The following is a 27807-nucleotide window of genomic DNA, read 5'->3' as shown; positions in this document are numbered from 1 at the left end:
CTTCCAATACAGGCTCCCTCTAAATGAAGCACTAACCGTGTTGAAACCCAGTGTCAGACTCTCCACGTTGTACGTGACCTTGGCAACGGGCCAGCCCAGCCCTCACCCTCTGCAGGAACTCCCCCGTCAGTGACGTCCCTGCAGAGACGGGACAGATGTCAGGGATGGCGATGTTGCTACCTCATGCTGCAGCCTCCTTTGTTCTCCAACAGCATCGCTCCTAATGACATCTTCCAATTTGTTCCACTTCTGCAGTTTAAAAGTACAGAAAAGAAGTTGCCCCTTTCTTCAGTAACTATCTGATGGCGATTTTAATCTCCTTTCCACCACCCGCTTACCACCCGTTGTGTGTTTATCTCAATACAACGTGCCTCAGTGGCTTCAGCGTTCCTCACGTGGTCAAGTCCAAATGTCTTCCGAGTCACGACCTCTCTGATCACATCCTGTACAGGCTCCCCTAAAAATGTACCAGCCCCTCCTCCACACACTCCAGCCGTGTCCTGATGTGTGCAGAGCCCAGTAGGATGTCATTCTTCCACTGGGGACAGCAGATCCAGCCACTGGCCATTTGGATACTATGTCCAAATGCTAGTTTTCTTAGAATCCGCTCTTTACAGTGAAGGGATTTTTTTTTTTCTGTTGTTTAAATCTCTGAGTTGTTGGTACTCTGATATTCCAGCAGAATGGAGGACAATTTTGGGTTTAGTCCACAGACCTTCTACCTTAACCAGTCTTTCCTAGAAAATAGAGTCTGAGGCCAAAGCTACTTTGAGGAATGCACTTCCAGGGAAGCAGGGGTGAAGGAAAGGGAGGGAGGAGGGGGTGCCATGAAAGGAATGGGATTCCAACTGGCCAGACCTGTTCATAGCAGCCCCAGGAAGTTCCTGCACATTCTAAGGGGATAAATTCATCTACAAACTGTAACCATCATTGGTCATAAGTCCCTTCCAAGGGTTAACTCCTCACACTTTTTTTTTTATATTTGCAAATGTGATTTTTTTTAATAAAGGAGAAATAATTTCACAGATTATTTTTGTCTAGTGAAACTAACTTCTAAAGGATCTGCTTTGTTTTTTTTTTTTAGTTGAAGTACAGTTGGTTTACAGCGTTGTGTTAGCTTCTGGCGTACAGCATGGTGATTAAGTTATATATACATATATTCTTTTTATATTATTTTTCATTATATTTTATTACAAGGCATTGAATATAGTTTCCTGTGCTGTACAGTACAACCTTTTCTATCTATTTTATATATAGTTTTTAGTATCTGCAAATCTTGAACTCCCAATTTATCCCTTCCCACCTCTTTCCCCCAGTAACCAGAAGTTTGTTTTCTATGTCTGTATCTGTTTCTGTTTTGTAAATAATTTCATTTGTGTCATTTTTTTAGATTCCATATATAAATGATATATGTTCCTTTTTTTTTTTCTCTTTCTGACTTACTTCACTTAGTATGAGAATCTCCAGGTCCATCATGTTGCTGCAAATGGCTTTATTTAATTCTTTTTATGGCTGAGTAGTATTCCACCATATATTTATATACACCACAACTTCTTTATCCAGTCGTCTGTTGATGGACATTTAGGTTGCTTCCATATCTTGGCTATTGCATATAGTACTGTTCTGAACATGGAGGTGCATGTTGAATTAGTGTTGAATTAGTGTTTTCTCTGGATATATGCCCAGGAGTGGAATTTCTGGGTCATATGGTAACCCTATTTTTAGTTTTTTAGGGAATCTCCATACTGTTTTCCATTGTGGCTGCACCAATGTACATTTCCAGCAACAGTGTAAGAGGGTTCCCTTTTATCCACATCCTCTCCAGCATTTATCCTTTGTGGACTTTTTATTTTTTTTTTAAAGTTTAATAGTTTTATTTTATTTTATTTTTTATTGAAGTATAGTCAGTTTACAAAGATATGTCAGTTTCTGCTGTACGACATAATTGTTCAGTCATACATATCCATATATATATTTGTTCTCATGTTCTTTTTCATTATAGTTTACTACAAGGTATTGAATATAGTCTCCTGTGCAATATACAATGGAATACTACTCAGCCATAAAAATAACAAAATAATGCCCTTTGCAGCAACATGGATGGACCTGGAGATTGTCATTCTTAGTGAAGTAAGCCAGAAAGAGAAAGAAAAATGCTATATGAGATCGCTCATATGTGGAATCTTAAAAAAAAAAAAAAAAAGACAAACAAACTTATCTACAAAACAGAAACAGACTCACAAGCATAGAAAACAAACATGGTTATGGGGGTGGGAGGAGGTAAGAAGGTGGGAAGGGATATATTAGGAATCTGAGATCTGCAGATTCTAGCTACTTTATATAAAATAGATAAACAACAAGTTTATGCTTTGTGGACTTTTTAACAATGGCCATACTGACTGGTGTCACACTTTCAGCTGAGCGTTTGTAAGCAAGGCCTGTCTCCCAAGAAACCGTGCCTCCAGGGTTGGGCAGTGGTGGGGAGGGCAGGGGGCCCAAGAGAGCAGCTGCTGTGGAGGGAATCCTTCCCCACAGGACAGCAGCACCCCAAAATGCTGCCCATCATCCCTCAGGTTATGTCCTTTTCATGTTTAGCAAAAACCTTGGCTTTTAAGCAGCCCAGGGGAGCCAGCGCCAGCCCAGCATCACTCCCTGGGAAGACATTCCCTGAGGTGGGTGCATGATTGTCCACTCCCAGAGCACGTGTCGCCCCACTTCTCACCCTGCACAAGGAGGCACTCATTTGTTTGGGAATTAGACTAATGTGTGTCCCCGCCCGGACCTCCAGCGCCTGGCACAGGGCGCATTTTGGGGCCCGTCATTATCCCCAGTGCCTCACGGAACACCCGGCACACAGAAGGGCTCAAGGTTCATTCATTCATTCACAAAGAGGCTGAACTACGTCTGTGACACCTAAGAGACCAAAGGAACCCCGATTTCACACACACACACACACACACCCCTTGCACACTGCACACGTGCCTTTTCCAAACCCTCGATTCAGGAGAACCAAATTCAACCTACTTAGTAGGGACGGGTGAAAGGTAACGGCTAAAAACAAAACAAGCCAACCAAAAAGCCCTTTTCTGTGCTGTAACGTTGAGGTAGAGGTAAGGAACACAAACAGGAAGTTTGAAAAGCTAATAAAACGCTTCGCTTTAAAAAAGATATATGTTGCTACAATCTGGGAGACACGACTGTCTGCTGGAAATAGTGAAAGTTCACTGTCCTCCGTTCCAAATCACACTCAAAAATACAGTTCTGCAGCTTTTTTCTTCTTCTTTTGTAATGTTGATTGTTTCCCAGTAATAAGGACATGACAGCTAGCGCCTTTCAAATTCATGTGACACTTTTTGCATAGACCCTTCTACGGTTAATCAGCCCATAGGCTGTGTCTTTTGCCTTCTAAAATATGTTTTTCACACCAGGATGAGCTTTGTTTTTGACAGACAAAAGGGACGCGCATATTTAGCAAGTGAAGTAATTATTCACCTAATGGGGATTCTGGGAAAAGTTACTCTGGGACAAGAAAAAAGGCGTTCCTCCCTTTCCCAGAGAAAAGAGATATAAACTGGTACAGAGAAGGACCTGTGCATCCTTGCTTATAATCGAGTCCGAATCACAATCACAACAAGAACATGAGTTGGTCACTGAAGCAGAGATCAGCCCCCAGTCCCTTCCAGTTAAAGAATCAGATTGAAGGTCTTTAAAAACATCACTAAGCGTATCAAAGGGAGGCGAGTTGTGTTCAGTCTTCCTATTGACAACTGTATGCTAATCTGTCTCCTTGGCTCCCGATGATCCAAGTGCTGACTAAGTTAACTCCCAAATCCTTGTCTGTCTGTCTATCTATCTATCTATCCATCCATCCATCCATCTTTCCATTCATCCATCCATCATCCATCCATCCATCCATCCATCCATCCATCCTTTTCGGTTCTATCTGCATCCTCTGATTTACCTCTCACCTGCTTACCTAACAGCCTGGTAGCTAACCCCAGTGAGGGAATTTCCACTTCCTAAATTGGCTCACATTTGCTCCCACGATGCAGAAGAGTTTACCTTTCAGCGTTGGGTTCTCTCCTGAAAAGCCAGGGTGGCCCGCTAGTCCCCTTCGCTTCCTGGACCACACGTGCTGGCCCCAGTCACTTCATGAGAAAGAAGGCCTCATGAGAGAGAGGACCGGAGCTGAGCATAGGGATAGATGCAAATGCAGAGTATAGTTCAAGGCGCTGAACTGAAACACCCGGGAAAGGCTTGTTTTTCTAGCATGTAAGGCAGCTACAGTAACGTGGGACTGTGTACTCATCCCCTCTCTGACTAGAAAATACACATTCAGCTTTGTAGTAAGTGAATGATTTTTCTTATGATCACAGAAGGATTATTGGGTCAAATTCATATATAAGGACACTGAATGTCTTCATGGACAATATATTAAATACGTGAACATGAGATGCATTAATGATATGACAAAAATCAGCTTATCATCTTTTTTGCACAAGACAGAAACGCATAAAGGCAGAAGACTAAAACTGAGACAGTTCTATAAAGGCATTTCTGCAAGGAGATACAGTATTTACGCCAGACATCAGTTCAGAGAACGGTGAGCTCTCAGGTAGTTTTGCATTGCCCAGCAGAAACGTTAAATTTTGAAGCCAAACCGGCATGATTTTGAATTCTGAGCCTACAGAGTATCAGAGGGGTGCCTCAGTCAGGTTATTTATTTGAGATCTATCTGTGAATCTATGTCTTCTTCTAGAGACGGGTACCAAAAAATCTAGCTCACAGAGACTATTTAATGCATTAACTAAAAACGACAAATTCCTCATGTGTGAAAAAAAACTACGTAATAGATGCATAATATTTGTTAAGAGGAATGGATAAGGAATGAGACAGTTCATCCTTAAGGTGTTATAAATTTAACCTTTGAACAATTTAGGTATGTTAACAGGAATAGAACATACGGGAAAGTTGAAATTGCAAGAAGGCACAATTTGATCATTAAAATGGATGGAATTGATAAAGTCATCTTGTTGAGTTCAACTTATTGACCTGCTCACATCACTGTGTGCCTGGTGTAATTCAGGCAATAAAAACCAAAGCAAGTGGCCTTCTTTACTCATTGCCCTCAGTAAATTGCCACCTGCACTGGGTAGATGGCATTTTTGGGGGGGAGTCCACTGCAGTGTTTTTCTTTGTAATCTCTGAGTCTTCTGTTTTAGCTCTTGAGTGGAAAATCCACACAGGAGCAGTGGCAGTATGGTTAATCCAGGGCACTGCTGTCCTCACCAAAAAAAAAAAAAGGCATGGTGGGACCAGGCACCAGGAAGGGCAGGTGAAAAAGTCAAAAAAGCAAGCCATTAGAGGTTGTTTAGAGGTGGAAGGATGAGGGGGACATGAATTTGGATAAGGACATGAGGCAAAGTGACTTCTTTCATCTCTGCTTTGTGCCCAGAAACTTTAAAGGAGGCATTAAGATATTTATCATGGGAACCTTTGAAAGGGCTAATTAGCATTTACTATATACACCAGGACTGCTTACTGTGAAGAAATGTTAGCAGGAATGAAGAACTATAAAAGCTGACAAGGAAAATGTCAAATAATCTAAACAGATTCAAATGGGGTATCTTCAACAGTGACCCCCAATGATGAAAAAAAATGGCTTTGATTGCTTTTAAAAGGAAAACAGTTTTAAAAAATGCTAATCCTTTAAGCCAGTTTGTCTTTACATGTCTCTAGGAATGGGTAAGTTTCATGAGATCTCTGAATAGCTCGGTTAAGGAACTTCACCGAAACCCAAAATCTCTTTGATGGAGGTAAGAGCTCTAATGCATTTTGACAGCTGCCCTGGAAATTAAGTGTGAGATTATGTCATAAAGAAGTAAAGCCATGTTGAAATGGATTCATCCAATATAATATAATATAAATATATGACAGACATTTGAGACTATTCTAGACTGACCTCAGAGCATGCCTGGAATTTGTTTGGCTCTTTGGTTTCCTTGGTGACCAAGTTCCAAATATGGGCTCGTTTTCTGTTTTGTACTTTCCTTCCTAATCATTTCATCTGGGTCTAGGATTGAGGGAACTTAATGAGTGAGCGGAGCTTTTCTTAGATTTGAATCCTTGCCTATTTCCCATTGCATACTGTGAAGTGAGGGGTACAGACCGTGTAAGGGGACCTCTGGTCTTCATGCATCTTACTGCCTTTAACTCCCAGGTGGTATTAGCCAAGCCGCCACTTCCCATGACTGCTCTGCCCTCTGAGTTTTTCTGAGATGCTAAGGAGTGCTTATTTATTCTTCAAATTCATCTCGGGTGTTACTCCCTGTCTCAGCCAGGAGGACTCCTGACCTTTTACTGTCTCAGGATCTGCTTCTCCAGATCCTCCAAGTAAGGACACAGGTCCCTCTTGTCATAAAGTCCCGGTAAGAATTAACTGTAGGGTGTGGAGATAAGAAGGAAGATTAAGAATAAGAGAAAAATCACAACATAGAAAAGCTTCAAGTGGATGATCACTTGTTGAAGATGCAAGACTTACACCGAGTCCAGCACCTCCTCGCAGGCTGCCCTGCCTGGCATCTCTCTCCTTCACCTCTGGTACATCACTCTGCAACAGAGACTCACATAGCTGCCCCACAGGGTGCCTTGGGCCAGATCTCCTGCGCTCATAGCCAGGAGCACATCCATCCCCAGCTTTCTCTAGGGTCTATGGAAAGGGGGCGGGGGATGTAGGTGCCCCTACGCCTGGCTCGGGCTCACTCTGGACACAGTCCACATGCCTTCATTCCAGATTTCGTCTCACTGAACAGGATTGTGGCTTTACTTTGGCAAAATGAATGGTCCCATTGAAACCCCGTGCTTTATTTCTTACAAAATAAACGTGCAGTTTCTCCCCATGTATGAATGAGCAAACGTGATCGGCTTTAACCTAGCAGTCTGTCCTGGCGGCTAGCCTCCAAGGTTTTAAAATGTTGAGAGTAAAATAGAGAACCCTCTAGAAGAGATGTCAGCCATATTTCATACGTTGCTAATACTCAGTTGTCACAGCCGTCGTGTGCTTTTCTCCAGTCATTAATGGAAAGAGAAAACAGGGCACAGAAACAGGAGAGACAGAAATCGTGCATTCCTGGACCAGCATCACACACGCAGCCCCAGATCGCGTGGGGCTTAGACTCCCACGGAGAGTTTGAGCCCATCCTGACCCTGTCCTGACAAGTTACATATTAACAGCAAGAAGGAGAATGTTGGGAGTGGGGGGAGGGTATGGCTCAGCGGTAAAGCACGTGCTTAGCATGTACAAGGTCTTGAGTTCAATCCTCAGTACCTCCATTAAAAATTAAAATAAATTTATTTTAAAAAGCAGAATATGAATAGTGAGTGTGTGATGAGCATTTGCTGCATGCAGGGACCGCTCAGTAGTGTGTAGGCACCATCGCCTTTCAGCCTATCAGAGCCCTCTGAGACACACCAACTGGTTCTCCCCATTTCCTTTGTGCCGAGGAAACCAGGGCACAAAGAAGTAAAAGACTTACCCAGGTCCCAGTGTGATGGAGACAAGATCACAGCCCATTTGGCTGAATTTTCCTCTTCCTTTTTACGATTCCCGTCCTCTGAGAACCCCACAGTCTGCCTGCGGGCCACAGGAACCTCATCACACTCAAATCTATAATCTAGGCTCAGTGGTCTAGGAAAGTGTCAAGGTCTCATGTCATGGCAGTGTTTCATTTATCCATTTTTTTTAAATCAGTAAAATAGTACTTAAAATACTTTGGCTCTTGTGGGAAGGGCGTAGCTCAGTGGTAGAGCATGTGCCTCACATGCATGAGGTCCTGGGTTCAATTCCCAAGTACCTCCGTTAAATACATAAAACTAATTATCCCCCCAAACAACGAACAAAAGCAAAACAAACAAACGAACAAAAATACTTCAGTTCTTACCCTGCAGTAAATGTGGGGCTTAAGATTCTTCCAAAATTTAAATTCATTCCAAAAATGAAGAATTGTATAGATGAGAAGCAGGCACATTGCTAAAACAAAGGGATGAATAAAGATGTAGATGAGGTGCTGGGTGTGGGATCTGTACGGTCCAGCTTTAAGTCCATGTTTAATACATAATATTAGACAAGTCTGGAATTTGCAAACTGAAAAGAAAAAATATTTATATATACATACATATATACATATGTGTAACTGAATCACTTTGCTGTACACCAGAAACTAACATTGTAAATTAACTACAGTTCAATAATTTTTTTTTAAATAGCCCCTCTCCATACCCAACAGCTTCACACAACATTGTGCATCCCAGGGTCCAGTAATGCTTCTCAAGGGGGATCAAGGTTAATGAGTGAAAAGAAGAATTGGTACTTTCCATCTTCTGTGTGCTCCAGCCTGTGCCGGGTGCTAGAGACACAGAATGAATGAGGACTGAGGTCCCCAGGTGACTGTGATCTAGAGGAGGAAATCACCATCATGCAGAAATTCTAGCCTTTTTGCTGATGCGTTGTTATGACAGGAGAGATTATGCTGATAAAGAAGGAGAGTCCCCCCAGTTTAAAGAAAGAGGCTGGAGAGAACACAGTGGAGAAGATGCTTAGAGACGGCGTTCTCTGGTGGTTTGACGTGGAGAAGCAGGGCACTTTGAGGAGAGAAGGGGCAGATGGTTTGGAAAGCAGACAGTTTTGCATGGTGTCTAGGAAATCAGCCCTGGATCTTTAAGGCACTGAACTCTCTTGTCAGATGGGAATAACACTGGAGGGAGAAAAATTGTCTGGAGGCTGTTGCAGTGGTCCAGGGAAGAGAGGGTGAAGGGGGCGGTGGAGATGGAGGAAGGGAACCAGACACCAGATAGTGACTTCAGTTTTCATTTGCTTGCAGCAAGAATTCAGGTATTTTGTCTAGTTAATTAGCCAAATTAGTATCCTATTTTTTTAATTTGTTTGTTTTTGTATACCCACACACACACACACACACACTATATATATATATATATATATATATAAAATTGAAAGTGTAGGCAGTTTACAATGTTGTGTCAATTTCTGGTGTGCAGCACAATGCTTCAGTCATACATGAACATACATGAACACACATATATTCATTTTCATGTTCTTTTTCATCATAAGTTACTACAAGATACTGAATATGATTTCCCCTGCTATACAGTATGAACTTGTTATTTAACTATTTTATATATATAGTAGTGTGCATCTGCAAATATCGAACTCCAATTTATCCCTCCCCACCCCTGTTCCCCCTGGTAATTATAAGTTTGTTTTCTATGTCTGTGAGTCTGTTTCTGTTTTGTAAATAAGTTTGTTTGGCTTTTTTTGTTTCTTTTTTTTCCCTTAGATTCCACTTATAAGCAATATCATATGGTGTTTTTCTTTCTCTTTCTAGCTTACTTCACTTAGAATGACAGTCTCCAGGTCCATCCATGTTGCTTCAAGTGGCATTATTTTATTATTTTTTATGGCTGAGTAGTATTCCATTATATAAATGTACTACAACTTCTTTAACCAGTCATCTGTCGATGGACATTTAGGCTGTTTCCATGTCTTGGCTATTGTAAACAGTGCTGCCGTGAACATTGGGGTGCATATATCTTTTTTAATTGAGGTTCTCTGGATGTATGCCCAAGAGTGGGATTGCTGGGTCATATAGTAAGTCTATTTTTAGTCTTTTGAAGAATCTCTATACTATTTTCCATAATGGCTGCACCAAACTACATTCCCATGAACAGTGTAGGAGGGCTCCCTTTTCTCCACAGCCTTTCCAGCACTTATTGTTTGTGGACTTTCGAATGATGGCCATTCTGACTGGTGTGAGGTGATACCTAATTGTAGTTTTGATTAGTATTTCTCTGATAATTAGCGACACTGAGCATTTCTTCATGTGCCTGTTGGCCATTTGTATGTCTTCACTGGAGAATTGCTTGTTTAGTTCTGCCCATTTTTGGATTGGATTGTTGGTTTTTTTCTTATTAAGTTGTATGAGCTGTTTATATATTCTGCAAATTAAGCCCTTGTCAGTCTCATCTTTGACAAATATTTTCTCCCATTCCATAGGTTGTCTTTTTGTTTTGAGTTTATTTTTGTGTATGGTGTGAGGGAGTGTTCTAACTTCATACATTTCCATGCAGCTTTCCCATTTTTCCAACACAATTTGCTGAAGAGACTTTCTTTACTCCATTTGCACGTTTTTGCCTCCTTTGTCAAAGATTAATTGGCCAAAAATGTGTGGATTTATTTCTGGGCTCTCTATTCTGCTTCATTGACTCATATGTCTGTTTTTGTACCAATAGCATGCTGTTTTGACTACTGTAGCTCTGTAGTATTATCTCAGATCTGGGAGGGTTATTCCTCCAGCTTCATTCTTTTTCTTCAGTATTGCTTTGGCAATACTGGGTCTTTTGTGATTCCATATAAATTTTAGGATGATTGTTCTAGCTCTGTGAAAAATGTCCTAGGTAATATGATATTGCATTAAATATGTAGATTGCTTTGGGTAGTATGGCCATTTTAACAATATTAATTATTCCAATTCAAGAACATGGGCTATCTTTCCATTTCTTTAAGTCATCTTTCATTTTTTAGTCAGTGTTTTTATAGTTCTCTTTATAAATCTTTCACTACTTAGGACAGATTTATTCCTAAGTATTTTATTTTTTTGGATGCAACTTTAAAAGGGATTGTTTCTTTACTTTCCTTTTCTGATATTTCATTGTTAGTGTAAAGAAATGCCACTGATTTCTATATGTTAATCTTGTATCCTGCTACCTTAATGAATTCTTTTATCAGCTCTGGTAGCTTTAGTGTGGAACCGTTAGGGTTTTCTATATATAGTATCATGTCATCTGTATATAATGACAGTTTTATCTCTTCTCTTCCAATTTGGATCCCTTTTATTTAGTATCATAATTTAATTCTTTTAACATATAAAAATTTCCTTTCTTCCTTCCTTCCTCCTTCCCTGCCTCCTTCCTTCCTTCCTTTCTCCCTCCTTTCCTTCTTCTTTTGTGCTTCAAGTGTCCCTTTATAACTGGAAATGTTTATTTTTCCTGAGGACAGGTCATTGCTTGTGTTACTAACAGTTGACTGGAAAAAAAGTTGAAAATCAGCTAAGAGCACAAATGAGACAGAGGTGTGAGAGAAGAGAAACTTGGCCTATTACATGCTTTTGCCAAAGGCTGACACAGAGGTGACATCTGTACAGAGGGTTACCTGGAGATCCAAACCTCAGGAAAATGAATAACAATAATAATGACGATGATGATGATGATGATGATGATGATGATACAAAGAATGTCTTCTTTTGTGTTTCTGTTGTCAGTGAGCATCTGTTATCTCCTTAAAGATTCCTATTCAAGGAAGTTCAATTATCTTAGGAGAAAATCAACTACATGACTGTTAAATTGTGTTTTATCTGCTGGTGAGGACATTGATTTCAGAAGTGAGCCCAAAAAGCTCTGAGGAAGAAGTAAGGGTGAGAGCATCTTAGGACATTCTTGTCATTACTTGGTCCTTTTAGAAGCTGCCCACTATCTCCCTTTGATGTCTCTGCCTTGGATAGTTCCTGAGAGACTGAGTAGCACAAGATTTCTTAACTGCATTCATTGAACCTTGACTCTCTATTTGCCTGTTTGAAGTTGTCTAGCCCAGGAATTCAGAGCGTGGAAGAGCTATTGCAGCTTAAGGAGTTCTAATACGTAATTGGTTCAGTTCTCCTTTCAACTAGTCATGCATTTCGTTGAGAAAATGTCTTAACACTTCTCGGTTTGGCCACCAAAATCTGTGAACGTGCAGTTCCCTTATTATGTTATCAGCTTCACATTTCTACGGAGCATGATTCCTTTAAGAGCCTCCATGAAAAAGCAAAAGGCTCGGCTCTATAATGAAACAAATTAGGGGCGCAGCCCTTTCCTGAGTCACCCTTTATGGATCTTAACTTGTGATTCTCAGAGAAGTCCTGGCTCACTCCGAGTTTGTAGTACCATGGACTGAGACAGAAACGGAAGTAAACATACAGAGTAGCTTTTTCAGGTGGTGACGCATTTAGGAAAGAAAATAAAGCACGCTAGGAGGGTAGGTTATGCTGGACAGGGGAAGGGGTCGGCAGGATCACATGTAAGCCATGGCCATGCATACGGGGGTGGCGATCTCCGCCGTCTTTCCCTCTTGATTTTCACTCTGCCCCCAGCTCTTCCTTGGACACGGTGGTTAATCTCTTTCTTGCCCTGGGTCCAGCCTTTGCTGCTGTGTCTCCTTAATGCTGGGTCCAGTGATGGGAGGCCAGGCCCCCTGTCAGCTTCTAGCTCAGTTCCCATTTCAGCCGTGAGGCAGTTGAGAAAGCTTTCTATTTCTTTTTCGGAAGTTGAAGAAGGGCAGAGGCATTGTGTTTTTCTTTTTCTCCCCTGCTTTTTGCTTTCTGCTTTAGCGGAGTGTGAAAAGTCTGATGTCGCTAAGAGGGTGTTTCAGTCTTTTCCAGGCGTGCACCATATGGTCGAGCTGCCATACATGTTGGTGTTACAGCTCTCAGCACAGAGCTGGAAACATAAATACATGACAGTCCCATCAAAGGTCGCTTCACCGCCCCTTAGACTTGACACAGTAGAAGTCACGCAAAAGTCAGAACTCTGAACAAACAGTCATGGCAATAAGGAAGCTTGGTGTTGTACGTGGATACTGATTTTTAAACAAATATTCATCTCAAGAATGACTGGAGGTCTGGATCCTCCAAGCCAGTGGAAAATAAAAGCCGCTTTCTATTCAGCTGTGGGTTCTGATACCCATTGCGTCTACAATGTTAGTTGATGATATTTTATATTCTAGTAAAACATGGTCTAGGCGCAACAATTATCATAAAGAAGATGACAGCCAATTGTGTACATAACATTTCTATTGGTCTAAGAAGAGTTCTGAGCAACTTAATTCAGAAACTTCCTTCAAATCAATAATGCTGACTTGTGAAAGCTCTTAGCAGGCAGAGGCCAAGGGTGATTTGAATGCCCTTCAACTTCAATTTTTAAAATAGCTTTACCAGTGCCCTTTCCTGGTGCTTATGCCTCTTGACGCTCAATGAGCTCTGTTTGTGCTTGAGGTATTGATGGGACAGTTTTAATACAAATAGATGACGGAGGACCACACTGATTCATCAAGCCAGGAGAATGGTGAGGAAATGGGATGCAGAATTAAGCACTTTGGATGGAGGAAATGGTGGTATGGATCCAAGTGCCACAGCCACGGTGCTCTGCACCTAGAAGAAGCCAGCCTTTTCTGCGTGAGGTTGAGCGCTGGGCGCTGAAGGGGCTGGTGCCTCCGGTGGGAGAGACATTTAATTGAAGACATCACCTGCCATCTTGGTAGGTCAGGCAGTGACTTCTGCTGCAAGTGTTACCACATCCCGTCAGTGGGAAAAAGCAGGGATGTGATGCATTCAGAGGGGGTTTCAGCAATGTGTTTGGAGACTTTATATCTTAGGAAATTTGCGTCACAAGTAACTTTACTATGGGTAAAGTAATAATAAAGTGGCCCATATTCGGACTTCACTTAAAATTCCATTGGCCAGTTACTGTGTTTCAGGAGGATGACTGACAAGGAGGCTAGGAGAAAAATGACAACTTGGGCATTGATTGCACAAGAGCAGGTGCGTGATAAAGGTTGCGTCCGGGCGGAGATGGGTACAAGGAAGCTCTCACATCCTACTGCCAGATACTGGAGGATCATCCTAGTGCCAGAGACAGAGGAAGAAATACATCTCTCTTCAGTGATACAGTCACACAACCTGGAGGGAGTGAGAGGACATAGTTCCTAAGAGAGCAGGACATGAGTATATGACTGTAGGCAGCACAGCTCACATGGTGGTCACAATCAAGTGGGAGGGTCCGTTTCTCTCCACCATTGCCTTGACTCCTTGAGTTGTTCCTCTACTCTGGAGACCTTGACCCTGCAAAGGAGGCAGGGAGGGAAGTGGCCTGGATCAGTCATCCTCTTTACCAACTCTTTTAAAAGCCAACTAGACAGGTGGAACCACTCTTTGACATCAATCAAGGGCCAGGAGGCGCTAAACTGCTGGAATAACTGCTCCTATGAAATTACACATAGACGTACCGCACATGCACTTGTGGGGATGTAATGGGCACTGCCTAACAAACACGTTAGAAAACAAGGGAACTCAGTACTTCAATTATCCTTTTTATCTCCTTAAAGGCTATCAGTTTAGAAGTCTTGTCAGCCAGTAGTGGCCAGTGCCCAACCCCTACCTCTCAGCGCCTGTCTGAATTGCATTGTACACACACCCTTGAACAGCAGCTTGGAACACTGATTGGATAGACTGAGTGAGTCTATCCATTTTTAGTCTTAACTCTGCAGTTTGCCTGTTCATTACCGTCTGACTTATTAAATATGCTTTATTAAATAGCAGAAAAGTATATTTCTAATCGGCTCTGGGCTGCTAGTCCTTTCTCAGTTTTAGTTTTCTCTCTTTTTTAGGGGGAGATTCCTCAATGGCACTCTGAAAATTTCAGTCTGATCGACAAGTGCCTTGCGTAGGGCTGGAGGGTATTCATAACTCATTGCTTCAAAAGACATTCTTACGCCAGGCATTTGTATGCAAGAATTAGCTTTCGGAATCTCCGTGTCTGTCTCTCTTTGCTGGTTTTGGTGAAAATCTACTACACACAATGTCATTTGCGTGTAGTAGTTAATGTAAGATTCACAACCACCCTGGAGATTTTATTTGCACACTTTTCCTGGTGAGAAAACCAAGATTCATAACCATTATGTCCCTGCATTCATTCACCCAGTCATTCAGCAACTCACTAGTAACAACGCATCAGGCGGATTGGAATTCACTGACTTTGAAACAACCAGGCGGATTTGGTTTGGGTGACTGCTGTTTCAATGCGCCTTTAAGGAATACTGTGTTACCTGGAGTTGACTTCAAATTGACATTATACCTTTTTTCTATATATAACGGTGATGGATGGGGAGGGATAAATTAGGAATTTGTGATTAGCAGACAGGTACTACTGTATATAAAATAAACAACATGTTACTACTATAGGGCACGGGGAGCTATATCCAAAAGCTTGTAATAGCCTATAATGAAAAAGAATATGAAAAGGAATATATGTATATATGTATTACTGAATCACTATGCTGAACACCAGAAACTAACACATTGCAAACTGACTATACTTTGATTTAAAGAAAAAAAAGTTTAAAAATAAAAAAAAAACAAAAACAAAAACTTCCAAGAAAGTCATGCATGTAATATTATTCAGAATTAGCCTGTCTGATTCTTGGGGCCTCCTCGTGATTTGGGGATGCTGAATTGTCCAGCTGCACAATTGTAAGATGTCTTGCAAATTTAGAAAGGTTAAATGTGTGTGTGTGTGTGTGTGTGTGTGTGTGTGTGGTGGGGTGTGTCTCCTTCAGTGAGGAAGTTGGCTAAAACCTTTCTGATGATAATGGAGGGAAATGAACTAAACATGCAGAAGGCTGAGCAAGACCTTGGTGTAGGGGAGACGCATCCCTGGTAGCTATTACTGTGCCCCAGGAATAATTTGGTTTCAGTAACCTGACATGAGGGAGTGAAAATGACAATGAAATTAAAGGGTCACTTGGCTTTGATCAAAATCTCTATAGTCCAGTTCCAATTTGATCACTTATTGATTTATGACTTACGGCCCCACTCAAACTCTCCAAAACGAAGCTTTCTGTTTTAGAAAGAAGCGAATACAGATTTCCTCCCTCACAAAGGTGTTATGATCAAAGTAAAGGGATGAACATTCTCTTGCTGTCATTTTCTGCCTCCTGCCATCAAGCAAAATTCTGCCTGGATTTCTGCCTCCTCCAGAACTTCGGACAGAGAGAGTCACACCGTGTGTGCTGTTTACGGCTGACTGCTTGTGCTCATGGGATATTTCCTTGCAGATGTCAGTCGTTTGCAATTTTTATTGCTGAGTAGTATTCCAATCGACCATTATTCTGATGCAGCTTGCCCTTTTTTCCCAAAAATTTTCAAAAATTTTGGAGTGGGAGCTTAGAGTTTTAATTTTATATATTTCTTCTTCTGTTTTAAAAAAAAAGCATTTAAAGCCATGAATTTTCTTCTAAGGACTCCCTAAACCGAGTTCCACAAATCTTTATGCGAGTGTTTTTCTCATTGTTCAAACTAGTTTCTAGTTTCCATTACAGTTTTGTTTTTGAAGGCAGGATTACTTGGAAGGGTGTTTCTTATTAACTTCCTAAACATTGGTGAGTTTTCTAGATAATTTAGTATTATCAACCCCTAATTTAATTTGATTGTGGTCAGAAAACAAAATATGGTTTCACTGGGACTTACATTAATTATGTAGAATATAGTGTCTTGATAAATGTTCCATGCACCCTTGAAAAAAGTGTGCAGTCTGCAGAGTTCAGCAAAGTATTCTAGGACCATTAATCAGCCAGTTTCAGCAGTAAAGTTGTTTGAATCGTCAATATTCTTGCTGATTATTTTTGAATTTACTGTAGGTGTGTGTGCATGTAGGTGCTTCTGTCTTCATGATGAATCGACCCTTTATGACGCTGAAACTCTCTTGTGCCTTGTAACACAGCCCACTCTGTCTGTTATCAGTAGAGAAGTTCCAGGCTCATTATGTCTGTTATTTGCATGTAATGTCTTTCCCCGTCATTTTACTTTCAACCTGTCAATCTTTATTATTGAAAAAGACCGTCTCATGAAAAGTACATAAACAGGCCTTGCTTTTTATTCTGCCTGTCAATTTATGCCTTTTACTTGGAGTTTGACTCATCTTCTTTTAATGCAATCATCAGTTGGGAAAGTTTACGTCTACTAGCTTCAAATTCCTTTCTTAATTTTCTCCTCTGTATTTACTCGTTTCTCATTTCCCATTTTATTTTGTATTAAATGAGGATTGGTGCCCCTGTGAACTGTTTTCAGATAATCTATCCTCTCTTATGGCTCTCCCTCTTTCTTTAATTTTTATGCATTCTTGACTTATTTAAGTCGACTTCAAATTGACAACATACTGTTTTTGTATAATCTTATATAGAAACTCTTAAATAGGAAATCTCATACAAAAACCCTATAATCTTAGGGCCTTACAGCAGTATGATTCCACTCCGCCTACATTCTACCCTTTGTGGTTTTACTGACATGTATTTACATCCACATTTGCTAAAAACATCGCAGTATATGATTATTTTTCCTTTAGACGTGCATCGGCTTTTAAAACATTTAAGAAAAAAAAAAAGAAAACTAATCTTATATTTAGCCACCTGTTTACCGCTTTGATCTCCATCCCTTCTTGGACACTGAACGTTCCATCTGGCACCAATTTCTGGAGACGGTAGAATTTATTTAGCAATTCTTCACAGCGGAAGTCTATAGGTCATACATGATCCCAGCTTTTGCTTAAATGATACTGCGTTTATCTTTCCTTTGGATTTGCAGGCTATCTTTGCAGGTTTCGAAGGCAAGGTTGAGAGGTTCCTACTTACAGCATTGGTTGATCGCCATTGTTTCTTGGGAGAAGTCACCTGCCACTCATCCTGCTGCTCAGTTGTTATCCTCGGCATTTGAGCTGGCTTTGAGCGGGTGGTAGCTCTCCTGCGTCTAGCAGGGCTTTGAGATTCAGCACCTGGAGAGGAAATTCTTTCTGGGCTTTTCTGTCCTCTCCTACAGCTGCTTGCATTGCTAAGCGGGGATTGTCTATGATCTTGTAGGAAGAGGAGCTGGTGAACTTGGTGAGAGCAGGGCTGCCGCTTCCTTTAGATTCAATCTGCCTCTGACTTTCAAGGTTTCTGAGTTGAGTGGAGTCTACTGGCTCCAGGAGGGCCCAGGGATCATGCATCGCACGCTTTGAAATCTCAGCACTTTGAGTCCACTTGGGCAGGCGCCTACGAGTCTATGGGACTGCAAATAACATGACTCTGAAATGGTAAGACTTTAAGACTATAAGATGCTGAGATCACAAGATTGCACGATGGTGAGACAGAACGAGTAAGGTGTCTGTACCATGCATGCAGTTATGCCAGGATACTGGCCCCTTTGAAGAGACCCCAGGATTCCCCCTTCATCGCACACAGCACGTAAGAGATCTACAAGGGGTTCCAAGCTCCCAATATAAACCTTTTATCTGGAATTATACAGCCAGGATTTCAATACCAGCTTAAGATATAGCCAGTCTACATATCACATAGAACCCAGGCCAGGGCACCTTGTTACTCTTAGTGTGAGTCAAGTACTGTTTAAACACAGGGGCCTACATGCTTGCAGAGTGGCTTATAGCGTACAGGATTAGCAGGGAGTCCAGAGAACTAATGGAAATCTCCCCAGTTAGGCTGTAGAAAAACGTGCGATGCCTTCATTCCATCCAAAACAGGGAGAAACCCCTCAAATCTCTGTCCCTCCCCACCCCCACCCAAAAGAAGTAGCAACAAGAGTCAATTTTAAAAGGAATTACACTCTATAGGGGAGAGTATTTCCCAGGTGAGCAAGCGAGGGAGGTGGTTTTCTACCTGGACCAGTTGCTGAAGTGGGAATCATGACATGGAGAAGATAAGCCTGCTAAATAAAGCCATTCTTTTTTGTTTATTTTTGGAGGGGGAGGTAATTAGGTTTATTTCTTTATTTGCTTAATGGGGATGATGAGAATTGAACCCAGGACCTCTTGCATGCTAAGCTGGTGCTTTACCACTGAGCCCATATCCTCCCCGCAAGTCATTCTTTTTTGAATTGAGATAATGGCCAAACTTTGACAAATCTGTGGACCGGAACACTGGCTTCAAATCTCAAGGAGTTTCTCTCCACCAAGTCATTCTCATGCACCAGGGTTTTGCTGCAAAATGAATGGTGAGCTTCTCCCTTGTTCAAAAGCCCCCGTGGGGGATCCAATAGTGATTATATCAATTGCCCAATGTCAGAGAGATTAGCCGGAGTGATTGGTGTCCAGCAGAAATGTCAGATTGTTCAAGGTACCCTAGATTCACAGATATTATGAGAATTCAGTCAAGGTTGAGGTTTGAATCATTGAAATGAATTCCAATAAATCGATAAAAGCCTTTACCTGCTGTTCACTTGGGCCATTTGAGAAGCCAGTGGATCTTCTTTCTCTTGGTTGATGCTAAGAGTATCTACGATACTCCAGTGGGAGAGGAAGGCAGGTAATGACTCATAATGAAGCAGGCAAATCCGTGCTCTAGCTGACATCCTGTCTTAAAGTTTAGGTACCACCGGGATGATGAGAACGTCCCAGGGGAGGCTGGAGAGCAGTGATGGCTGCACAGTAATGAGATGCCCTCACTGCCACTGAACTACCTATTTTAAAATGGTTAAAATGGTAAATTTTCTGATGCACGTTTGACTCCAATGGGGGGAAGAAAGATTAGATATAAGACTTTGGATTCCATTTGCAGCAAAATTTCTACTCCAGAAATCATTCATCCAAATGAAGGCCAGGAGGCATAATTTTAGTGTGCCAGGTACCTCCCATGCTGTGCGTTCTTTTGCTTAAACTTCACAAGGAAATGTGAATATAAATTACATAAAAACCAGAGCTTCCTTTTCTTCCTCGTGCAGTGATTAACAGTGGAACATTTGAAGAGTGTGGGACTGTGGAAAAACCATAAAGTTTGGGATAAGACAACTTCGGAAGTGAATCCCAGACCAATTACTAACAAATCAGATGATCTGCAGGGTTTTTTTTTGTTCTGCTTTTCTCTCTCTAGATGTCAGTTTTTTGTTTTTCTTTTTTTTAACTAGTAAAAAGGTAATAATGATAATGGAAAATGCTTAGCATAGTAACCGGCTTCCATTAATGATAGCAATTCCTGCTATAAAAGCCTTTCCTTCTGGGAGGAGATTTTCAGTTGCCCCCCATACCACAGTGATTGTGAATGTTTGGAGTATCAGAAATTCATTCTATTATTTACTCAGTAAAGCTCTTAGGTGTCAAGTCTTATGACTTGCTAGGATCGTCTTATTTGTAAAATTGTGGGGAGGGAATTTCTTAAAGAATAAGGTATAGTATTTCTGAAAAAATGTATATAATACATAATGCTGAATTTTTACCAGAGTCAGATTTCATTGGAAAGATCTGAGAAGTTGAGGATTTTCTCTGAGAGACTTTATGGAGCAACGTAGATGGATTTTAATTGATGTTCCTTGACAGAGCAGGGTATAGCTCAGTGGTAGAGCATGTGCTTAGCATGTGTGAGGTCCTGGGTTCAATTCCCAGGACTTCCATTAAAAAAAAATTAATGTTTTTTTTTTTCCCTTGGACCTCATTGGGCCTCCTTTTCTCCCTGCAGACCTTTGCAGGAAACATGAATGCTGACAGTGTGGTACATCACAAGTTACTCCACTCAGTGAGAGCCCGCTTCGTCCGCTTCGTGCCCCTGGAGTGGAATCCTACTGGCAAGATTGGCATGAGGGTTGAGGTCTACGGATGCTCCTACAGTAAGTACCCAGCGCTGCGGTGCGTTTGTGTGCGGCCCCATCCACACTGCACTGGGTTATCTGCCTGGAGAATGAGATTGCCATTGTTTGAAAGTTATCGCTACCCTTTCATTACTTATGTGCATTTGAAAATGTGAAAATCAACCCAGAGGTAGAAAAACTCTTCTTTTATTTAGAGGTGAAGTAGCCTGGAGGTGATCACATGATAAGAGCTTATGACAGCAACAACAGCAACAACAAAGTTTAAAATTAAGAGCTCTGGAAGTTTGAGCCACCATTTGTCCTTGCAGTAAAAGAATAATTTACGTTCAGGTTTTTCACAGAAGGAAGGTGAGCTGTTATAAGACACTCCCCCTCCTTGCTCTAGGATGGGAAGGGAAGAAACATTTCCACCCACTGTGATGGAATACATCTCTCCTGGAATTATGCAAGCCTTCCGCTCTTCTGTGAGTTGCTGGGGCTGAATTTAAACCTAGCACTCCATCTCCCAGATGAGGAAGGTTGTAAACATAGGTAGTGGTGGCGATCACTCTAGAATAAGGTTAAGATTATGCAGGAGAGGTTCCCAACCTTATAATTCTTCCCTGCAGGGTTTATACTGAAATCTAAAATTGCATCTTATTATTTTTTTTCTACCTTAGCAGTGACATCTCCTGCTTATAGACTGAAACCCAGTGACCCCTAATGAATGAACAAATGTGATCACTATCACTTTAATACGAACCCGTTCAATAGATTCCCGTGTACGGTTACCGGAGTGCCTTGTGAGATACATGCTTGAACTGCTTTCCAGAGCGTGATCTGCAGAACGCTCACATCAGGATCCTCTGAGTGCTTCTGAAAGATGCATTTCCTTAATCTTGTCCCCTACATCCTGGAATATGATTTCAGGGGAGAAGGACTCAGAAAGCTGGGTGTTAGCCAGCTTCCCAGGGAGACTATGGACGTTGAGTCTCTACTGAAAATAAAGTCCAGCACAGAGGGAAGTCACCTGTGAAATGGTGGTCTTGATTTTGAACAGGCACTGTTAGAAAGAAATGTGTTTTAGGACAGATGCACCAGCAAACCATTAGACCAGGGAGACACTGCCTCACATGCTAGCCCTTCCATCAAAAAGCAGAGATGTCTGCAAAGCAAGGGCTTACATGCTTCCTAACCCCGGATCTCTGGGGTCACCACATTCCCACGCTATCTCTTCTCTTGAGCACAGTTGTCACTAAGAAGTTCCTTTTTTAAGTACAACGTGGCTCTTTCATACTGGAAATAAATAGTGTATCTGTATTATTCTGTATGTTATTACTTCAGCCACCTATTTTGGTGTCATAATCCTATTACTCTTGAACAAGCCCTCCTATTTTTGTTTCTTCTTGGCGGCATCTTTATTTCCCCTGTCCCTGGTTCTGCAGGCTGCACAGAAAGACGCACAGCATCATGTTAACTAATCGACCGCGGGGTAGAAAGGGACCTTTGGGCAACGTGTCTAGTTTTTTTTTTTTTTCCCCTGGTGATGGATTCTTTGGGGAATCTGATGACAGCAAGGGACTCTTTCTTGTTAGAAAAGTGCCCACAGTAACATAGCAGTTTTTCTCCAATATTAAAATTTTCACAGATCTGCTAGAGCCCAGATCTTGACAACACAAAGAGCTCCTGACTTTGGGTCCAGCCCTACCTGGACTCCTCTCCAGGAAAGCTCTGCATCTAATACGTGCATCCTTTGAGGAGATAAATTACCTTCAGGTAAAAGTGTGAGTGATGGGAAGTTAGCCCCTCTCTGGACACAGAACCCCCTCCTCCATCACGACCCTCAAACTGGTACAAAGTCGTCTTCCAACACTGGTCCTCATTCTTTGGTGTTTATTCCTTTGAGGGAAAAAGAACACATCTCTCTCTCTCTCTCTCTGTTTCTAGATAAAACCAACACCTCCACATGTCCTCTGGATCAAAAATTCCCTTTCAACATCATCATATCTGCTTTTTTACTGGTTCATTCCTATAAACATAAAACTTTGCGGCATAAGCTGTAAAACAAAACAACAACTACAAAAACCCTATGGCTCTATTCATCTGCCTACCCTTCTCTCCCCCGCCCTCTTCAGAGAATGGCTTCTCGCCAGAACATGTGTTTAGTTTCTGTCTCCACCTGCTCCCCTCCCTTCCCACTGCAACTGTTCCCAATGGGTCTTCAGACACGTGGTGGTCAGTTTCACGTGTCAATATCAGTGCAGTAGGCGCTGGTCTCCCGCTGTTTTATTATCATTCAAACAGACACCAATCCAGGTGTCACTGTGATGTGGCTAACGTCTACAGTCATTCTACCTTCAGTAAAGGGGGTTACGCTTGATAATCTGGGCCTGCTTCAGTCAGTTGAAACGTTTCCCGATCAGAACTGAATTTTTCCCTCCCCTGAGGAAGAAGGCATTCTACCTGTGGACTGCAGCGTCTCTCCTGCCAATTTCCAGCCTGGCCCTCCCGACAGCCTGCCCTTCCGGATGAATTTCAGACTTGCCGAGCAAGCCCCCACAGTCACACAAGCCCGTTGCTTGCCATCAGCCTTTCTATCCGCAGAGCTCGTTGGTTCTGTTTCTCTGCGGGACTGACCCCTGCGGGCTGCTCTGTAGAAACCAGCCCCGTCGGGACCACCAGTGACCTCCACGGAGCCAAGTCCTGTGGGCCCTGCACTTCTTTCGCTGCATACACCTCTCAGAGGGATTCGGGCTCAGTTAGATATTTCCGGTTTTAAAAACCCAACTTTCCTTTTTATTGCACTTGCTGCCGCTGCTCCTTCTCAGGGCTTGGGCTCAGGATTTGTACCTTTTATGTAGCCCCCTCGATGCCCAGTGAGACTTACGGGGCTCCACGAGTGTCAACACCAGCTACACGCTGATCACCTCCTGGCCTGGCCTCTGGAACTACACATGCAGTAAGCTTCACGCCTCCGCTTGGTAATCTGATAGGTGCGTAAAGTCTGATACAGCAGAAACAGAACCCTTGGGTACCAGTCTCTCAACAGCCGGCTCTTTTGCATCTCCCGTCTCCGTAGACGACGCTGCTATTCAGTCATTGTCTAGAGCAGAAACCCAGGAGGCAGCTTGGTGTCTCCTCTCCCAGAACCTCTGCTCCTTGCTACTCATCTGCAGTTTACAGTCGCTCTCCCGCTTCCTTCTGCCAAAACACAGTCTAAATGCACATACTTGTCCTCCGCCAGGCCTCCCAGAGTATTTAAATAGACTCCCACCTGGAGTTGCTGCTCATAACACTGTCTCCCCAAATTCCTTTTTCATGCAGTAGCCAAAGTGGTCTTCATCAATAAGAAATACAGCCATATCATTCCACTGCCTACTTAAGATACATTTGGATTGCCTTCCTGGCAAGTCAGATTCCTTACAGAGTGTCCCTGGCCTACATCTTCAATATCTTTCTACTTTTTTACTTCTTTCTGTCCATTTAGGCTTTCTTCCTATTCTTGAAATATGCCAGCCCCCCCACCCCCACCCCGACCTCAGGGCCTTTGCACATTCTGTTCCTTGGGCCCAGATCCATTTTCCCCAGAATTCTCATGGTCATCTCCTTCAGGTAATGTGATTCTCAATTCCAACATCACCTCTTAAAGAAGCTCACTCTGATCACCTCTGCACTACTTCCTGTGCACTAGTCGTAAACACATAAACCCATGGTTCTATGACATGTTTTGCTTTGCCTTGCTTTCTAGTTTGTCTGCCACAAACCAGAGTCATGTTTGTCTTGGCTCCCTTGTTGGTGGTTTGTCTCTCTGAGTCCCTGCATCAGAAAGTAAGTGTCGGTGAGAGCAGGCCCCGTACCTTACAAGTGTCAGTATGCATTAGACACACATCTGAATTCAGTAAATACTGGTGGAATGGATGAACACATATATCAGTCCAGTCTCATGATCTCAGCATGAAATTACTTGTTCTTTACGTGCCCATTGTAGTTTGTAACGAAGCATTTTTTTTGTCTTTTGATTTATGAATTTTTTTCTCAAAATTTCACTTGAGTATGTTGCTAAAGACTGGCAGAAATTTCATAGTTCTGTAATTTCCTGAGATTTAAATTTTACCATTTGGGAAAGAAAGAACTCATTAATTCAATCATTTATTCATTCAGTTGACATTTATTTATCACTTAAGATGTACTAAGAATCATACAAAACTTCAGGGATGTAAAGAAAAATAAGACTTTTTCCTGGACCTTTTACAATTTGTATTTTTTCTTTGGAGAACTTTTTATGATTGCAATTATAAATTAATTGTGTACTTTTTTTTTCTTTTTGACATCTGCCTCCTCCTACTTGACTCTAAACTTGGAAAAGGCAATAGATGTGCTTGTCAGGCAACCTTCCCTGTTCATCATCCCCCAGATTCTTTCCTTTTCTCTTATTTATTGAGGTGTAATTGACATGGCATTATATGAACACAGATTCCTTTTCATCAGTAACTTCAGTCCATATGGTTTGCCACCTATTGTAAGTGTCATGAGAATACTGTGTACTCAGGCAGTATTTGTTAAATGATTGGCATCACCAATTGTAAGAGATGGGGGCCACAAAGATGTAAATAAAAACATACAATGAGAGATTGCGTGTGCCTGCCAGAAATCTGCAAAGGGGGCCATGGGGACCTGGAGGAGAAACTAAGTGTTACTGTTGGCAACAGAAAGAGTCAGGTGACATTGTCACACCTCGGCTGAGTCTCAAAAGTTGGTAGGCACTTCCCTGGCAGAAATGAGCCCCAGGCAGCAAGAGGGGCTGTCAGCAAGGGAAGCAGGGAACAGCTAGACTTCTGTGTCTTTTTTTTTTTTTAACGCTTAGTGCGTAAGAGGCAAGGAAAGACACAGTGTGAAACTTTAGACATTCGCCTCTTTCTGCTCTTGTGTTTCCCATGCCGTCTGTGCCATCTTCCAGAGGCCGAAAATAGAATCCATCGGCCTGGAGGAGGAGAGGCACTTAAGTATGAAGCAGCCCTTCCTCTGTGCTGACCTTCCCGGGGCCGCAAGTCCTTCCTCCTCAAGTCTACCCTTTCCAGTTTGCAAAGCATCTTCCTCACTGGAGGCGGCAAAGCAGACTGAGTTGCATTGCCTTCCAACCTCTCTCATCATTACAGGGTCTGCCCCAAACGGAGGCTTTTTTGGGGTTTCGTTTGTCTTTGTTTGTCCTTTCTCTTGCTTCCTCCAAACCTGGCTTACACATCCCAGGATGTCGGTTCCTTGGGCAGATCCCAGGCACGCGATCCCGTGGGATCTCCTTTCCAGGTACCCCCGCCCCCCCATCACTAGCCAAGTTGTCCCCCATCTTTCTTCACCCAACACGTCAGGAGTCACTCTGGTGGTCTCCGTCTCCAAGACCGCTCTGAAATGCGCATTGACTGGCCCCCTTCAAGGGCTCCCTGTAGCCTTTGGAAAAGCCCACGCTTCTCAAGCATGTTGAACCCCACCCCGCCTTATTTTGCTGCCTCCTCATTCAATTTCCACTACGTGTGCACGTGCGGGTCCTTGCGCGGACTGGGAGCCTCTCTCCTGACTACGTTTTTATATTTCCTGACGCTCTTTCCTTAGTTATCCCAAGTCTCCTCCACCAGGATGATTCCTGATGGTCCTTCACCACCCAGAACAAACACCACTTGCTTTCTGACGCCCAGGGCTCGTCCTGGGACCCCCATTTATGGTTTGCGCTCCAACGCGGGGTCTTATCTTGGGAAATTAGACTCAGCTGGTGCCTCCCTGTCTCACTGCTCATTAGTCTGTTTATGGAACAGGTGGGGACCATGCCCTAGTGCTGCCCGCGGGGACCTAGATCTGTCTGACAGCTGCTCGTACGCTCCATGGATTCTTATTGTGTATTTGATGTTTTAGACCAAGAGCCTGGCCATCCTTACTCATTTTTGTTTTTTAATTGAATTGTGGTCAGTTTCTGGTGTACAGCATCGTGTTTCAGTCATATACACACATACATTTATTCATTTTCATGTTCATTACAGGTTACTACAAGATATTGAACTGATTTTGGAAAGTTTTTATTGTATTTATTTTTAATGATAGCCCTTTTTAATGGCAGCCTCCTCTCATATGTATGTGTCTCTTTTAGAGGGGAGTAATTAGGTTCTTTATTTTAATGGAGGTACTGAGGATTGAACCCAGGACCTCATGCATGCTAGGCACATGCTCTACCCCTGAGCTATACCCTCCCCACTGTATGTGTATGTTTTATAGGTACCAAAAATTATGAACTTTTTAGGTTCTTCCTCCTACATAAGTTTCTTTACTATCTCACACTTTTTCTCGTTGAATAATTGACAATAGCATGGTTGCAATTCTTAAACTGAAAGTGTTTAAAGCCTATTCTGGCTCATTCTGTTTTCAGATCTCTAGAAGTAAGGATGTGTCTCCATTTTCCCTCAGTATTTATGTTTTTAAAATCTTTTCTCTCTGGTTGCTTTCATTCCCTTTTATAAATGCCAGGATGACTGCTCCACTGACTGGGTTTTCCTGTTGCTTTCGTGTCCTCAGGGCCGTCTTTTTGCCATGGTCACAGGGACGTTCAGAGTGACAGATTCCTTTTGTGTATTCAGATATGAGCAGTTGAACAAACGGTCTGCTCTTAAAAAGAGAAAACCTTCCAGCAAACACTCTTGACTTCTTTGAGCCTCTGTTTCTCATCTGTAAATGACAGCGGTAATTACTGTAAAGACTACGATGTCATTTTTGAGTTTTGCTGAGTAAAGCACAGAGCAGAGTATCTAGCAAACAGCCTGTGCTTGGGAGCTGACGGCCAGTACTAGTGTAGGTGTGTATCCACAGAGAGACATCCCCGTGTTGTCACTACATGGTGCCTTTTGGGGAAAATGAACCATCTTCTCCACCAGGCAAGGACCCCCTCCAGTTCAGATATCTGTCTGCTGTTGCTCTCTCTTCCGTTGTCGCAGGCTCCAGGATATCAACTTCCTGCCACCTGCACTCTCTGTCTGCTCTGGAGTAGGACTGATGTGGTCTCCCTCTGCATTCTACAAAGACCAAAACACAAGGTCTTCACCTATTATGATGACCACTGCTCAGTAATTCCATGGAGTGAATAATTCCATGATAAGTCAAGGAGATAAGATTAACATCCTGATGGGTACTGCTTGAAACAAGTTATACCCTCTCCTTGCTGTCTGTCAGATTCATTCTGGCTTCTTCACGCCTTCCGTGCGTGGGTATCTGGAAGCCGAGCACGCTGCATTGTATCCTCATGAGGATTACTGAATACCTCCCCCATTACAGGTGTCTCCGCTCTGTCACCTCTCTTGTCAAAGAGGGTATGTGGCTTCTAACTTTTGCATGAGTGTTT

The 27807-nt window shown here is 42.4% G+C and overlaps 1 protein-coding gene and 1 non-coding gene across 2 annotated transcripts in view; both read left to right on the top strand.

The window, feature by feature from the left end:
* CNTNAP5 (contactin associated protein family member 5) overlaps nt 1-27807 on the top strand; it is a 730584-nt gene that overhangs the window by 294005 nt on the left and 408772 nt on the right. The window contains exon 4 of the mRNA XM_072960805.1: nt 20321-20468. Within this exon, the coding sequence (XP_072816906.1) occupies nt 20321-20468 (148 nt within the window). The remainder of the gene's footprint in view (nt 1-20320; nt 20469-27807) is intronic.
* Nucleotides 7784-7858, top strand: TRNAV-CAC (transfer RNA valine (anticodon CAC)). Its single transcript has one exon. It is a non-coding gene; the product is annotated as a tRNA-Val (tRNA).

This window comes from Vicugna pacos, chromosome 5, assembly GCF_048564905.1.
Source record: "Vicugna pacos chromosome 5, VicPac4, whole genome shotgun sequence".
NCBI classification, from domain to species: domain Eukaryota; kingdom Metazoa; phylum Chordata; class Mammalia; order Artiodactyla; family Camelidae; genus Vicugna; species Vicugna pacos.
Note: the sequence above shows the minus strand (reverse complement) of the source record. Positions and strands in the feature narration are given on the sequence as shown.